This window comes from Melospiza georgiana, chromosome 6 (genome assembly GCF_028018845.1).
Source record: "Melospiza georgiana isolate bMelGeo1 chromosome 6, bMelGeo1.pri, whole genome shotgun sequence".
Lineage (NCBI taxonomy): Eukaryota > Metazoa > Chordata > Aves > Passeriformes > Passerellidae > Melospiza > Melospiza georgiana.
In genome coordinates, this window is record NC_080435.1 from 24,387,647 (window position 1) to 24,404,912 (window position 17,266).

The 17,266-nt window shown below is 39.8% G+C and overlaps 1 protein-coding gene across 1 annotated transcript; it reads left to right on the top strand.

Moving 5' to 3' along the window:
- The first annotated feature begins 1,126 nt into the window (after window positions 1-1,126).
- Window positions 1,127-17,048, top strand: ZDHHC13 (zinc finger DHHC-type palmitoyltransferase 13). The gene is made up of 17 exons (XM_058026584.1): window positions 1,127-1,529; window positions 2,096-2,229; window positions 2,610-2,732; window positions 3,160-3,237; window positions 3,681-3,825; window positions 5,102-5,166; window positions 5,715-5,877; window positions 6,737-6,862; window positions 7,176-7,309; window positions 8,102-8,235; window positions 10,620-10,714; window positions 11,737-11,799; window positions 12,174-12,267; window positions 13,636-13,719; window positions 14,520-14,677; window positions 15,852-15,949; window positions 16,465-17,048. The coding sequence occupies exons 1-17, from the start codon at window positions 1,509-1,511 to the stop codon at window positions 16,598-16,600; spliced, it is 1,851 nt and encodes a 616-aa protein (XP_057882567.1). The 5' UTR covers window positions 1,127-1,508; the 3' UTR covers window positions 16,601-17,048.
- The last annotated feature ends 218 nt before the right edge of the window (window positions 17,049-17,266 follow it).

The following is a 17,266-nucleotide window of genomic DNA, read 5'->3' on the forward strand; positions in this document are numbered from 1 at the left end:
GCTTGTGTGGGTCAGGAACAGAGATTTTGCTCTCTTACCAAAGCTGTGAGTAGAACCAGAAGAGATAAAATTTCACTTCAGGTTGAGCCCTGATGAACTCTTTCTTCCCCTGTAATGGGAGCCAGGTCTTGGCCTTTTACCAACTGGTTCCGCAACAAGCATCCTAAGTCATGTGTGTAGAGTGCACAAGGGAGATGTTGAGATTCCATAGTCACTCCTGTGGTGCTGGGATTATTGTACCCCCCAAAAGATCTTCCTCTGCTTTAAAAACAATTGATGGTGATGGAAAATACAGTAACCAGTCACAGGAAAGCACCCAGGTTCCTACCTGATGGTTAGCTGCCATCTAATAAACCTATCCTACCTTTTGCCTACTGCTCTGACCTACCAAAACAGGGTTTTGGAAATAATTGTTGGGTTTTTTTTTTTTCATTAATGTGCCTGGTCTTGCAGTTTTCTTCCCTTTTATGAAGGCTGCTGAGGCTCTTGTGCCCTGAATGGCTCTCCCAGTCTCTCCTTGAAGACCTGACCTGAGCTGTGATCCTTCCAGCCAGGACCCCACTATGGCAGGATGGCGAAAGCTCTGTGGTTCAGCCCTGGTCTGGAGGCTGAGCTGGGAGTGATAATTATCCCTTTTCTGATGACCTGTGAGTGGTGACTGTCAGTTGTCCAAGGGTCATGACACATTTCCTCTAGGAGCAGGGGGTCCCCGTGTCCCCACAGCCCCATGATGTTTGAGAGCTGGACGTCTCTGGTCACCCCATGCTGGGGTTTCTTCTGAGGCCAAAAGAGATGGCATCACTCCAAGGGCTGCCAGGGTCCCACCTCACCCGGCAAGCTTGGTGAGGTGTGGGTGTTTGACACGCTTGGGTGTTTTCCCAGTTTATCCCCATTTCTTCGGGGGATGGTGACCGCTTGCCCTAAAATGGCGGCTCCTCTCTCACCCTGGCGGTCATTATGAGGGGATATTGGGGCTCAGCTGGGGGTGGAAATGGTCCCAAATGGCCTTGAACTCCTCTGGGAACTGGGCCAACAAGGAGGTAATGTTACTCCTTTCAGGGAATTGTGGAGAGTCACAAGGTCCCCGCTGAGCCTCCCTCAGTTTCTCCAGACTGAGCTCCCCCAGTTCCTCAGCCTCACCTCATCAGACGTCTCCAGAACCTTCACCGAGAGATCGCTTCTACCTGCTGAGGCACAAGCCCCGAAAAACTCGCCAGCAGACAATTCGCCTTGTCCGCCACCCGGGGGGGAATCCTGAGCGAAAACAGAGTTCTTCGATGCGGTTGCCTTGGTAAAAGGGAAGGAACCATTTCAGGCACACGGGAACCGCCGATCCGCTCGCCCAAGCGGCTCCTCAGCGGCAGGGACAGCCTCAGGGAAGGCTTCCTGGGGCCTCCCCGCTCTCCCCCGGCCCCGCCTCGGAGCCGCCCCGCCCGGGCCGTGTTTGCCCGGCCCCGCCCCGCAGCCGTGCCCAGGAAGCGGGAGCAGGAAGCGGCGGGGCCGCGGGCATGGCGGGGGGCGGCCCGGCGGTGAGCGGGGGATCCCCAGGCTGGAGCGGGGCTGGGAGCCGGCGCTGCCCGGGCCGGGGGTGCGGGGCGCGGCCGCGAGCCCCGGGCAGGTGGTGAGGGCGGGGCCGGGGCGGCCGCGGTGCCGCAGGGATCTGGCGGGGGCTCCCGGGCGAGAGCCGTCCGTGTCGTGCTCTGCGTGTGCCTTGTCTGTTCCCTCGTCGGGTTTCTGGCTGCACGGATGGCACTATGGCTGCCAAGTGCGTTTCAAACCCTCCCCAAGGCCGTAGGTTGTGGTTTCTGGAGTGTAGCGCTGTTGTGGGGGAGGCTGCTGTGTCGGGAACCAGCTTTGCAGGGTGCTGAACGCCTCTGTCATTTGTCCTAATGCACCTTAACCTCATCCCTGCTGTCCTCCGCAAATGAAAGGATTGGTCTCTTGCCCGGAGGCTTTAACCGTGCTTTGAATTAACATCTTCGTTTGTATTAACAGAACCTACCACGCCCAGTGAGTGCTTCTGGTAAAGGGAGAGCTGTGTGTGGTGTGCAGCCGATAAGTAACAGTGGTTAATAATTGTTTTGTTAACAATCAGTGTAAAAGCCATTGCCATGGGCCTCATCGACCTCATGTGCACAGGAGCCACAGCGTCCATGAAGATAAAGGTCTTCCAGGCCCATATCCCATTGCTGAAGACCCCAGCACCTGTGATATTGTCAAGGCTACACAGTAAGTACATGTTCTGAGTGTGCAGAGTGTTGGAACAGATGGAAGTGTCCTCAAATGTGAGCCAGGCTGGATATTTTTACAAAGGAAATGTTTTCAGTTTCATTTTCTCCCTGTAGTGGAAGAAGAAAAGTAACTTACTGTTGCTACTGTAAATAAAAACATTTCAAGCAGATTTGTTTAAGTAGAAAATTCTACTCGTCAAGGCATAGCCCCACTCTTTTTACAAGACTTCCATTGAATGCAGTGTGGAATTTGCTCCGGTAGGATCTGCTGGGTGATGCTTACTGAGATATATTTTTTCTTTAGGGTGCAAATGTCTCCAGACTGGAGAATACTGAAAAAATATAAGTATATTAATTTTTCTTTGTTTCTCATTTAAGGTATGGAATGCTAGAACGATGCAAAGAACTGGTAGAAGCAGGATATGATGTTCGACAGCCAGACAAAGAAAATGTGACTCTTCTTCACTGGGCAGCCATAAACAACAGACAGGAGCTAGTAAAGTAAGCTGAGAGTCCCTGTGGCAGTAACACAGTGTATTCTGCCACTGGTACCTATAATCACTTTGAAAAGAGAACTGAGAATTCAAATTTTAACGCACTTACCTTAGTGAAGATATCACTGAAATGTAAAGGTAGCCTGTTTCTTTATATGGGAAATCATCTAGTACATGAAATCATTGGATTTTCCTGGATTTGTTTCTGTAACAAAGGTGAAAGCTGATTTTAGAAGTACCTTGCTAATGACTATGTTTTCTTCAACATTTTCTTGAAACAGCATTACTTACTTGGTAAACCATTTTTGTCCATTTGCTTCTCCAGTGAATTTTTTATTATGAGTCATTTACTCCTTTAGCTATGTTATCTTTAGTGTAAGGCTTTTCTATTTTATTGTGTCTGTTCCTGACCTTATTGTGCTGTTATTACACAGATATTACCTTTCCAAAGGTGCAGTAGTGGATCAGCTTGGTGGAGATCTCAATTCTACACCCCTGCACTGGGCCACCAGGTAGTGCTGCTTGCAACCCCTTACTGCAAATCTGTCAGTATTTAAAGCTGTGGTAGCACTTTCTGAGATTCAGAGAGCAAAGCACTGCTTGTCTGGAGAAAATATAACCTGAAATAATTATTCTGGGGAAACTTCTCTGAGTGTGAAGTCTCCTGCTGGAAGATGAGTGCTTTCTTCTGGACTGTCAGTCTTTTGCCAGAATCAGAGGCTTGGATGACTGCTCATAGGAGAAGTTACTGTGGAATACCCACTGTAGTCTAAATTAATGCTTTGCCCTAGGCTTGTTTGTTAGGCTGTATGTATTTAATATGATTTCCTAAATAAAGCCATGAGAAGCTGAAATATTTTGTGGGATGCCTGTGAGAATTATAAAGGCAATGCTTTCCTTAAAATATCCATGTTTCAAATTGTCTCTATAGTTTCATTTACACCTGTTGTTGCAGACAAGGACACCTTCCGATGGTCGTGTTATTGTTGAAGTGTGGAGCAGATCCCAGTCTCATTGATGGGGAAGGATTCAGTAGCATTCATTTAGCAGTGCTGTTCCAACACATGCCCATCATAGCCTACCTCATAGCAAAAGGCCAGGTATGTTGCTGATGCCCCAAATGTACTTTTCTGCTTATGAGTAGCTGCCTGTGTATAGGAGGCATTCCAGAACTAACTGGGTTTTTTTCGATGAAGAACAGTGATTTTACACCTCTTCTTATGTGCTAGAAGCACAGACAAACTTAGGCATTTGTATATATAAATTTTTTTAATGCTCTTCCCTATTCCTGTCATTGCCCACATCCAGATTCACCTACATTTCAGCATGTTTAGGAGTGTTGTTAAGGTTGTGTGGATTTGTGGTGCGGTGAAATAACCAATGGCTTTTAAACGTGGGAACAAAAAGCAGTATATGATGTATAGACATTATGCAATATTTATGAATTGATTACAACTTTGTAACTAATAATCTATGCAGTTTTCCATAAATTGAAAATGCAGAAAAAATGATCAGACTAGGTCTGAATTTTCATTAGAAATTTCTGTGTTGTATCCATGGTAGTTGATGTCTCTTAGCTTATATGTGAAATGAGCGGAATTGATGGCAAGTGTAACAACAAGCTAATAAAAATGACAAGAGAGTTCTTATATGATCTAGAGTAATTTTGAGGAACAATCTAGTGTTAGAATTTAAAAGTTTGCTCAGTTTATTTTCCTTCTCATGAAGTTCTCTTTAGGGAGAGTGACTTCAGGAACGTAGGTGCAGTGGTGTATATCACAGGCTTAATGAAGTTGTTGGCCCACCTCTCTTCTACTAAAAATATCCATGTGAATAATTCTTTTAAGTAAGTCTGTGCTAATATAATGATGGATGGAGGGAGAAAGCAAGGAAACCTTTGTTGTGAAGAAGGAAGAAAATTTAGGCTAGATATTTACCTATGTCTTGAGATATGTAGTCCTTCTTTGTTTTAATAAATCTGTTTTATGTATTTTTCTTTACATCTTTTATGTACTTCTATTTACACAAGGAACTTGGTTAGCATTGCTTTATAAGGTTCTTCTTATTGATAGTGTATTTCTTTGCAAGGAGGACAAGAAATACAATTGACATGATTCACTTATAAATATCCTTAGTGGAGTCTCTCCCTTAAAAATTCCCTTAAAATAGAAACTCAGAATATTCTGTAAAGAATGACATGCAAGACTTAGAGAAGGAGGAAAAAGTTTTAAATGAGTGTTGGCTTCTTGGCTGATATGTTCTGATTTGCCTTTTTTCTGTTCATTAGTGAAGCTAAGTCAGTTATATAGCCCCAAATTCCACTGTTTCCTGAGATCACTGGTAATCACTTGCTTGTTATGTTTGTCTTATTCTTAGAACATAGACACAACAGACTTCAATGGACAAACACCTTTAATGTTAACAGCACAAAAAGCCTTTGGGTAAGTAGAGAGTAACTGAAGAAAAGTCTATTGTATTGTAGTCAAGAAGCAGTGAGGTGAATTTTTCCTTGCTTTTTTTTTTTTTTAACTGACGTTCCTTTCCCTTCCATTTGTACAAAAATATGATGTGTTTCAGAGATTCAGAGTTGGGAATGCTTATTGGGTATAGCAAAGCAAGTGAAAGGAATTTCTTAAATAAGTTTAGGTTTTGGCTAAATTGTCTGCAGCCTTATTGTATTTTGTGCAAAATTAAAACAAATGGGTGTGGATGCAGTGAAATGCATTTAGAACTAATAAAATGGGGAGATAGAAGCTATGGGGTTGTAGAAGATATGACCAGTGTTGTGTACCTCATATTTGTTAAAATGGTGAGGTAACATCATCTGGAGAAATGATGATGCTACCTTACTTCCAGGGCAGGTGGGGAATTCTAAACATGGATTTACCATTGATGAGCTGGTTGTGAGAAGGCATTATATGTTCAAAAGTTTCATTTCCAATCTAGATTATCTTCTGTTTGTTAACTCTGATGATTTATTTTCATCTAGACCAGAACCCATGAAGTTTCTCTTAAAGTTTAACCCCTCTCTCAATGCTGTAGACAATGTTCAAAAGAATACTGCACTGCATTGGGCAATAGCCTCAGGAAATACTAGTGCAGTGGATCTGTTACTGGAGGCTGGTGCCAGCCTGGACATAAAAAATGTTAAGGTAGGATTTCCTTTGTGATATTTAATCCCATGTAGCATGAATGTGTAAAATGAATGTAAAGAAAAATCTCAGTCTTCTCCATGTTGGATGTAAATTGCAGCGGGTTTTGGCTAAGAGCAGGTATTCTTAGTCTTTCCCAAAAGGGAGTTGGTGCCTTTCTTGAGGTGTGGCTCCAAGTATGAATGCAGAGGTTCTTTGCAACTTTTGTGTAATGAACAGCCACGCCTTGTATTCACTGAACAGTAATTGTGTCCTTTGACTTGATTCTGCTCCCTTGCCCTTTTTTGTTTCGTTTTCTTGGGGTGTTTAGTTAGTTTGATTTTCTCAGGACCTTGTTTAATTTCTGTTTCGTTTCTTCATTTGGCTGTTTTCTACTTAAAGACATTGTCATGAGGACTTGGGCAGATTTAAAAAAATGCATTTCTTAGTGTCTAGTCAGACTTGTAAAGACTTCAAATTAAGTGAATGTCCTCCTGTGAAAGCTGATGTTTGGTAATGCCTGTTTGTACATTCAAAAGGTTATCACATATGAAAGGCTTCAACTTAATGTTTGTGGGAACTGATAGCATAAATGTTGAAAGTATAGATTCCCATGACTATGTAGATGTGTTATTGGAAACAGTCCAACAGATAAAAAGCTACAAGTATCAGTTTTCAGAGCTATGAAGCTCCGATTTAAGCATGTTAGCACTCTGAATTTAGCTTACCTTTACCTTAAAAAAATAGTGTGGGGGGAGGTGGGGCTGGGAAGTAACTGCCCAGTTAGTCTTGTTTTAACTATGTTAATTTCTTGCCTTTGTTAAAAGTGAGAGTGTTTATGTGTAAAGTAATAAATAAATAACCCTATTTGTTGTTAAAGGGAGAGAGGCCGCTTGACATTGCTTGCCAAAGTCAGAATCCCTTCATGATTTACATGCTACAAGAGGAAGAAAAAATGAGAAACAGGAGAAATAACAGGTTACTGAAAGTAGTAGAGAAATATGAGGTAATTTCCTGAGTAATAAGTAATAGAAATAAAACCAGAGCATGCTGTGTTTAGAGTGACATGCAAATTAACTCTAACGAGAGTAATTTCTGAAATTGGGTGCACAAAATAGAGTTCTTTAAAAGCACATTGGAGTGGTTTGGGTGAGAGTTTTGTGTCATACCTCACCCCTGCTTTTGATGTATTGATGTGTCACCTTGTCCTATCTTACTTATTGTGAGTCTTTCAGCATTTGTCATTACATGAACTGAATACTTTTAAGTAAGACCTGCTTGAGTACTTTGTCATATTTTAAAAGTAATCATTTTGACAGCTCTTCCTGGTGTTAGCATCTTCCTTGGCGTTCATGTGGGCCATTGGATACGTCATGGACCTAAGTTCTGATTCTTGGCTTTTAAAAGGAGGTTTGCTTCTCAGCCTGCTATTTGTGATGTCTCTGTTTGTGAGGTTTGTGGCCTTTTCTCTCTGTTTATGTACTTACTTGGCAAAGACTTTAAAAAGCATCTGATGCATAATTCTTTTCAAAGTTTAGTTTCAGTTAACAAAAAAGATAGTGCCTGAGAAATGGTTTTACAATGTATGGAGAACTTAAATGCATGTACTTTTTAGAATTAATGACCATAATAATCAAATATATTTAGGTACACACAATAATAGTTTCTTGTAACTGAAGGATTTGGAAAAAAAACCCCAAATGCAGTCTGTTAGCTAATTTTGTTGTCAGAGTATTGCTGATGGTCTCTATCTGGTAGACATTGAGATATCTGCTCAGAAGTGTCCTTTATCACAACTTTTTCCTGCTGTGTTCTGTCACAAAATGAGTTTTCAGGAGCCATCCCCTCTCCTGCTCCCCAGACCTCCCAGTGTTATCCTGAGCTGTTTCTCACCTTTCCTGCCAAGGTCAGTGGTCACTGATATGGCAATGCTATCTGTGTACAAATAGACAGAGGTGGGACTTTTCAACCAGTCCTACTGCACTTTTCAGGTATATAATATTGTGCTGGAGCAGAGCACTCTTCAGTTTTATTTTTGCATTGTTAATCCCCTATATGTATGGATAAAGAATGCTTTTGAGTGACAGTTCTTGATTGCTTTGAGCAACTTTAAATAAACCCTGTGCTTGAAGTTTTTGCAGTTACAAACCATATTATTTATATTCTATGTATTTTCTATATCTATATATATTCTATGTTTCAAATATGTTTTGAAAAATATTTATTTCTTTTAATGTTCTTTCAGGCAACTTGTGGGGCTCAAGAACCTAAGATACCTTCCCACAGCATTTCTGCTAAGTTCAGTTTTTTGGATGTCCATGACCTGGTTTTTCTGGTTCCTGCCTGATATCCTTTATACTCAGGAAATGCAATTCTGCTTGGAGTTTGTTGTAAATCTAAACCTGTTGTGCAAACTGTGATGAGAAGTTCCAGATAATTCCATGTGACTGTTCATCTCTGGTAAGATTGGTTTAATCCCATTGGGAAGAGGCAAAGTGACTTTAAATTAAACAAAGACTAAAATTCTGTACCTTCTTTTGTCTATAGATTTTTGTCTTCCTTACAACCTGACCTATTTCATATGTTACTGGAATATCAGAATGAAGGTGTTATGTAACTAATGGCTTCTGTTAGCATCTACACATCACTCTTTAATCTTCCTCACTGAGACTGTGGTACACTGATGTATTTTGTCATGTGCTGTAACTGGGTAACACATCTTAATAATAATGCTGAAAGCATCTCTTCTTTCTAAAATGATAAGCATTTCACAGTTGGTGGTATTCATGCTCTTGCCTTTAAAAACGTCCTCTACCACCACCTCCCTAAAAAAAGAAGAAATTCCTTTGTGTTCCTGCAAAGTAGACTGTCCAGTCTCCTGTCTTTATTCACAGGTTACATTGAATCTTTAGTATACAGTGAATTAATTTCTATCTGACATTTACTTGCTTTGAAGAGGCTTCTCAGTGATGAGTACAAAAGCATTTTAGTAGTTTGTGCTCTCTTTCTAGTGCCCTGTTCTTTGTTAAACAGTGGGCATCTGTTCATTGATTAAATTGTGTGAAAAAGCCTTTAGGAAGATTCTTAGAACTGCAAATAATTTTGTACTAAAGCAGCTACAATGTATTGCTACACAGTTTTAATTAATTTTTAATTCAGCCTTTCAATTACATTTTCTCTTGTACTGTTCCCAATTAAGATGTCCTTAATGGAGTTATCAGGATTAACTTTGATGAACTGATCAAGTGTATTCCTGCTGGGATTCACACACCATTGTATAAATGGAAATGGTGTTATTCAATTGTTGTGAAGGTTTAAGTTTTGTTTTATTGGTGTAACATAAGTTAAAAGGAAAAAACAAATCCACTTGTAGGGATTTGAGTCAGATGCTGCTGAAGATAGTGAGCATAGCAGTGTTCTGGAAGTACTAACCATAGCCTGGTGAGATGGGCCAGTGGATAGGTTTCCATTTCACTGTCCAACCCTTGTTCTCATGAGTGTGTTTTCCTTCTGGAGCTGGTCACAGTGTTTTAAAAGTTTTCAGGATTTTAGTTAGCTGTATCTCTCTCAGACTTGCTTTGGACTGAATGAAAATCCAGCCATTCTAACTAAAGATTTCTCTGAGCTCCAAAAACCAATACCAGTGCAAATAGACCAGTAGTATCCACAAGAAACACACCATCATTTTGACTTCTTTAATTGCACCCTGCAACTGCATTGTAACAAACACAGCTGATGTTTGTGCCAGTATTTCCTAAATTGTCACCTTGATTTTAATTAGAACTGTTTGCAGTGTTGTTAGTTCATAAGAGAAAATGACTTTGGGGTTGCCATCCTGGATTTTTCAAAATTATTTTCCCTGGAGTTCACGAAGTGGCTGAGGAGTCACTGGAGATGCCATCCAGACTTGAGTGCTCTGTCTGGTCCTTGGTAGCAGCAGAATGGTTCTTTAGCAGCTGGGCTCTCAAGGTTGATGCATGACTTTAAGTTGTATTAAACTAGTCTCACTCTGTATGCCTCTGTTGCTGTGTGGAGACAGTTAATCTTGACATGTTTTTCTTCCCCAGTCATCTGATACACAGATGGTTTTAGTTCTGTAAAAATGGTGTTCCTAATGTCCCATTACCTTCAGAAGTGTTTAGCAGTGTGGTCTTGGGCTTTTTTTGTGTGACAAAAATAGTTTCAGGATGACTTTCAGTTACATTTTTCTGAATGAGTATATTTAGTTGCTTTTGGCTGAAATGAATGGGACAACGTAAGACTGAGTAAGAGCCTGTTTGAGTTAGGGGTGGTCCAGCAGCCAAACTAATCTCACAGCTGCCAGAAGCTTTATAGCTCTGCATGTCTGACTGATATTGTGTAAATAAAGTACAAAAGCTCCAGAGGGGAAAAAAGAAATCAAATTTGTTTCATACCTCTGAAATATTCAAAAGCAGAAGTCTGGAGGACTTTTGAGGAGGATGACATGGAGCCATGTTGTGATGCAGGTTTATACAGCTGTAAAAGTTGTCTTCAGCACTCAAACTGGACAGAATATTCCATTTCTCTGATAAGATGGCCTTGGAAGGACAGAGAGGATCCCACTGTAAAAGTGAAAGTATTTTTTTTCCTTCTTGTGTCTTGCTTGTATTAACTAATTAGTATTAACCAATTTTAGAATATTTTGCTTGTTTCACAAAGAGTGGTGTTATGAGTTGTAAGAATATAGTCCTTAACCTGACTATCACATACCACACACACAAATGTAATTCTTAAAATCACTGTTGTGTTCAGCTTGATGGGTCTTCTCTATTATTTCTATAAAACCTGGAGTACTGATCCTGGATATATAAAGACTTCAGAAGAAGAGAGAAAAGAGGTAGGTGGTTTTGTAAAAACAAATGGAAGGGCTGGTGTGGTGCAACATGTATCAGCCACTTCTGGTGGTTGCTTGTCATCGTGTGCAGCTTTGGTAAACTGGAAAGCAGTGAAATATTCTTCCTTAAAGAGGTTTTAGCAATGTTGTTTAACAGTGCAGATCTTGGAGAATTTCTCGTTCTACTGCTTGTTTCCTTGTCTGCCTTGTCCTGCTAAAGTTTGCTTGCCTCTGTCCTCTCATTGAAATATGAGCTTTGGCCACAGATTGTACAGACCCACTGGTGTTATCTGTGATATGAATTCACATAGAACTTCACTTAAAAAATGTAAGTTTTGCATGGCTTCTGTTGCAGTTGTCTATGGTTAGAAAGAAATAGTCACAGTGCTTTCCTATATATTATGTGCTACTAATTATTTAAATTCTATCATGTGCTTTGAGGATGAGGATGTGTGTAATGTTTTTTGTGCTTGAACATTGTGCAACTCTCATGCTATTTCCTAACTGTTTTATAGCAGCCAAAAGAAGTCATGGGCAGCCAGTCAGTAGAGAATTTAGTGTCTGCTCTCTCCAGCCTATGGGTTGAGGAGAGCATTTTCTTTGTGATCTCATGGCTGTCATTGAGGTTGTATTTCTTCCAATTGCCAGGGAGAATAAACTGCAGTTTTAACATATTGCCACAGGACTCATAAATGTTCTGTCCTTGTAAAGGAGCAGGCTTCATCTTCCTGAAGTCTGGCTGACTGTATGAGGGGTCCCATCTCATTTTAAGGAGTATTTAATTCACATCATTTATTAATTTTGACAACACAGAAATGCTTTTCTGAGTAATCTTGTGTGGGTGAAGCTGCATTAATCTTTACGGGTTTGTTTTTTCTTGTGCACCTCTTTAAATAGCGAGTTCTTACTCCTGTTCATTCTTGGCACTTAAAATACTTACAAACTGCAGAAGTCTTAATGTAGAAATGTTCACAGCACCTATGGAAAAGTTATCCAAGTACATGCACAAAATCTTTATCTTTCAGAACATTATAGCTCTTGCAGAAACTGGATGCTTGGACTTCAGAACATTTTGCACATCGTGTCTTGTAAGTAGGGCTTTTTGTACTTATTTTTTGTGAACCTGCATTTTACTCAATGCTGCCATAAACATCCTTTTTCCTCACTGCTTGTCATTAAAGTGTTAATAACAATATAACAAGTAGTTTGTTATATATCGTTTAGATTTCTTTTATGGTGATAAGAGATGCTTTGAGATACTTGGACTCTAATCTTAATTTTTAAAAATCCACTCTTTTTTCTATTTAATTAAGGTGTATGGTTCTCATCCATGTTCTGTGTTGTGAGGTCTATGACCCAGTAATTATGCAAAATGTGGGTGGTAACTAAGATGATGCCTTAAATTTTGAGCAAAGTAGATGCTTCTGCTATGAGTGTTTTCTTTCCCTTCATCCTCCCCTAGGTAAGGAAGCCTTTGAGATCTGTGCATTGTCTTGCTTGCCAAGCATGTGTAGCCAGATATGATCAGCATTCTCTGTGGACTGGACAGTGTGTAGGTGAGAGTGTGTTGCTTTATCAAATTTGAAAATGCCCCATATTTTCAAAGTTGCAGAGAACATTTATCCCCTTAAAGAGAGAGCACACATGACACAAGAATATCCTGTTGATGCTGAAGGACTCTGATAGGTGGCAGAGTGAAATCAGATGGAAGAGAGAAAAGCAAATAAGATTATTTAGGGGTTGTTAGAGTGGTCACCCTAAGAACACACATCATGCAATCTGTAACTCTTTCTTTGGAGGGAGAAGGAACAGGAGATATGATTGAGACTTTAAAAAAAGAAAGAAAAAAATTTATTAAGATGGTGGCTAAAGTGAATGCAGAATTATTAGCCAAGCATGTCATAGTAGAACCAGGGATTTAGGATTGGTATAGGAAAAATGGCTCCACATGGCAGGCAGGGAAACTTTGGAGCTTGCTGCTGTAAGGATTTGCAGACACAGGCAATGTCAGCAGGTTCAGAAAGGGTTTAGACAAACTTTTTTAGACAATCTGTCCAGGAGTAGATACTAAAAGAACCAGACAAGTGTGCACAGTCTGACATTTTAATGCAGTAGCTGTGGGTGAGGAGAATGAGCTGCAGGAAGTGGCTGGACTTGTGTGTCCTCCTGAACTTCCATTGCCCCTTGTCACTGTCGGGGACAGTTCTGAGTGGGGCAGCTGTACCGCTGAGATGGCCCTGCAGGGCATTTCCATCTTCTTGTGTTCTTCCCTCTCACCCTCTCTCTTCCTTTCTGGCTTATTTCTGGTGATGCTCAAGATAGGAAGGTGAGAGCTTCACATTTCTAACAATACATTTTTCACTTTTTTTTTGCCAACAGCCTTTTTCCTAGTGTTAAATGCTATTTTTGCAGTGTTTGCTATTTACAAGGTGCTGAGACATCCTTCTGATGCGTTGTCTCAAAGCTTTGAACAATATCACTGTAATTAAAAATAATATCTTCGTGTAACAGTTGTTCTGACAGAGGTCTAGGGCTTTTTCCCTGTATGTTTTCAATTCTGAAGCACACAATGTCCAGCAAGTTTAATAGCTTAGACTTCTCAGTATATGAGGCAATTTTATTGTGCATGGGAGGGAGTTGTGGTTGCTTAATTAGGGCTCACCAGACTAAAACAGCTGAAGGCAAGCTCTGAGGGAGAGACAAATCCTGGTTGACTTTATCAGAACTAATTCTGTTATATAAATTGGGATGGCTTACAGGACAAAGTTGAGAGAGAGATCAGCCTTGCCAAGCTCTCTTGTGGATGGCAGAGGTTAAAATAAGAAATGGTTTTGACTCTGTTTATTCCTGATAACTTTAGTAGAAATGCAAGTACTGCTGAATTTTAAAATGTTCAACTTTAATTTTTTTCCCCTCAATTTCAGGCATTGGGAACCATTATTACTACTTGTTGTTCCTGTTTTTCCTGACAATGACTGGTGTCTGGCTGCTTTATGGAACTCTTCAGTGTATGTATCCATGAGTTTAGTTTTTAGCTTTCAAATCTGTCTCTGTGTGGTCTTTATTTTTCAGCATTTCCTTTCCAGCAAGTACAACCTGCACAAGCAATACCTTATTTCAGCAGTGATGTTACTGTAGCATTAAGTGAAAATGCATCCTGAGTCTTTGGTCAAATACCTGATTCCATTTGTGTTGAGCCGGAACAAAGATGCTGCTGTAGTGGGGTACCCAATGGAAAATGAAATAGCAGGAGGCATTTTTGTTAGAGAGGAAAATGTGGCCGAAGGTCAGGTGACAGGTTCTAATCTGGATCCCCTTTGCTGTAACAGAAAATGAGTTTGTAAATACATTATTGCAAAAGCTTGATTGATTTTATTTTTTTTTTAATTTGGAAATATTCTTACTAAATGCAGACATTTCTTCTTGGTTTTAAAGTAATTTAATTCTGAAGAGAAAAAAGTATATTATTTTGTTAATGAATCTGAACTGTTGCTTTGTAAAATTCAAAATTTTTATTGGAAAGCAGAGGAAAACCCTCATAATTTAGTTGCTGAGGATGAATTGCTATAGCACCAGCCTTTAAAAACAAGGATGTTTTTCTGTGGATCATGAGCACAGAGTGTAAAGATTATGCAGCCAGAATAGCAAGCATTCACACATCTGTGTGGGTGCTTTTAGATAGCAACGGGATAGATGAAACATGGTATTTCTAGAGGATGTTGCTATGTAATATTAATTTCATGCAAATAATCTTCCCTCAGCTCCTAAGGGCTTAAAAACACAATTGACTGATTGTGTGTGTTGTCAGATTGGTCCAACCACTGTGCAGCAAATTTCCATCAAGATGGAGCATGGACGTACTTCACCCAGACAGTGTCCTGCTCTCCCTGGGTTTCCTACATCTCCTCAGTCACTTGTTTCCACACCCTGTGGGCCTCTCTGTGGCTCACTGTTCAGCTTTATCAGGTAATATTTTCCTTCAGTTTGTGCTTCTTGTCAAATTAAAGCTCTTCCCTGGATGATTTGCTCCCATAAAAACTCTGTGCTTGCTCTCCCTGATAAATGTCACAGCAAGGTGCTTCTCTTAAATCTCAAGGCAGAGCTTCAAGTTTCACAGGTTCAGCTTGTGCACTCAGCATTTCTCTGTTGGAAGTAGAATCACAGTCTGCAAATCATTCCTATAACTGAGCTCTGGGTTTACTACTCAAAATTCCAAGCCTATAAAAAGCTGTATTTAAAGACAAGAAATTTGACTAATAGAACTGGTATTAATGCCCCCAAAACTGCACGAAATCTCAGTAACACAATTATTCCGGAGTTGAAAATTCTGTGGCAGAGCTCAGCCATGTGTCATTAGGCTGTATTAAATCCCACTGCTACTGTAAAAATATATGACCTGGATTTTATCTTGAGGACTGTCAAGTTTCTTGTTTATGTTTTTATCAGAGAAAAGCTTGGCTATGCAAACAAAATTGAGAAGAGCTGTCTTAAAACATCTGTGAAAGCTTGTTTAGCAGCTCTTAGGAAACAGGTGTCTTTGAAATATGTGCTAAGCACACTGAGCTAAGGGCTTGTTTTACATCTTGTTCAGTAAAAAAACCCGAAAAACAAAAAGCTCCACAATCTTAGATGTGTACTGCTAGATTTTTGCAGTGTCCAAAATAGTGGGATATCATGCTGGGAAAAGATAGGGAGGATTAACTACTTAACACAGTTTAACTGCTGTGTTTCATACACAGTGATTTGAGAATGTACTGCTTTGTGGCATTTAGTGTCATTGTGGATCAAGGTGTCTTTTTCTGCCATTTTGTGTGGTAGAATGTAGACAAAAATCTGAGGAGATTGCAGAAGTGGAAGTCTATCACAGTTAAGCACCAGACATCTGTGAAAGGTACAGTCTTCACAGACATCCCAATTAGGCTTGCCTTCTCTGGGAGCTGGTTCTTGCCAGGTCCTTTTAGCCCCAGTGACATTTCAAGACATACTTTGCAGTCATCATTATAGCAGTGGTTACTTATTTGTTAGATATATCCAGGCTCTTCCCCCTACTCCCTTCTTAGTAGTATCTTTTGCTCACTAGGATTTTAGTTTGTGATATTCATGTTGTAACCATTACTTATGTTTTTTTTTTCCCAATCAGATTGTGTTCCTGGGGTTGACCTCACATGAAAGAATGAATCTCCTGGTACAGAGAAAATCCTCTAAGCATCCTGTTTCACTCAGGAGGACTCCCTACAAGTGGGTATTAATGAATAGAGTGTTTGAAACATGTTATCTCTTCAGTACTGATCGGCTTCACTGCCTCATAAATGCAAAACCGCTGTTTTTGGGGTGAGGGAGTGCTGTCCAAAAATTTGTTCATCAGTCCCTGTGTCTGTTGTGTAGGATCAGAAAGGGACTAGTTCACACCTTAGTTCTCTTTCTGACTTCTCCTACAATATTTAGCTCTATGAATAGAGAAACCAGTACCAAGGTTTCCCAGTTTCCTCAGGTATATTAACAGATGGGATCTTACTAACTGTGAGGCATTATTTCAGTCCAGCTTAATCTACTCTTATGTGTTTAAGTAAAACATGTTGTAAAAGTTCAGCAAAGGTATAATGCTTAATTGAGAGCTCTTCTGTTTCTTCTTCCTGAGCTGTCTGCCTTGACAGGTTAAAATCTTGGGTGCTGCCTCATGGTGAAGTGGTGTTTTTCATGCTTGCAGTCTTTGTTTCTTGGGTTTATGAATGCATGTTCTTCTCTTTTTTCAGCCTTGGATGCTTCCAGAATCTTGCAGACTTTTTTCAGTGCAGTTGCTTTGGTATGTTCAAACCCAACTTAATTGACTGGACCAAGCAATACAAACTTTTTCATCCGGCAAAAGAGAAAAATGTTCATTCTGTGTAAAACTTTGCTTAATTTCTAAAACGACTGAGCTGAAAGCTAAATAAAACAAGATATTTCATTAATTTCTACAAATTCTTCTGAAGCTGCTTGTTATTAATTTTTATTATTGTTTCTAATATTAAACTTACATAAGATACAGCAGCTTTGTAGATGGAACAGTCACTGTGTGTCTGTGTATATATAGTTGGAGCTGAAACTATTTAAAATTTTATGTGGTGAGATGACACAAATATATATATTTTTAAAGGTAAGTTTTTGGGGCAAAATTTCAAAATTATGTTGGTAACATTTGCTTTACTTTTCTGGTAACAAAAGACAATTAAATTTGAAAATTAAGGTGAAAGTTCATGTTTAAAAACTTAATATTACAATTATATTGTAATTTTATCGCTTATGCTGTGAAAATCTCTATTATGTCTTTGTATTTGAAGAGTTTACATGTAATAAAACAGAGCTTTCATACTTGTGAGTGTATTTTTGCAGATTGGAATAGAGTCAAGGGATATGTGGCCAATGATGTATTTAAGAGTGGGTGGGCACAAAATCATAAGAAGGAGCCTGACTCTTTGCCTTATGTTTTTCACATATATATGCCCTGTTAGGGTATGAAAATGGGTGAGTTTATGATGGAAGAGAGCCATGCACATGAAAAGAGGGAATTGTTCC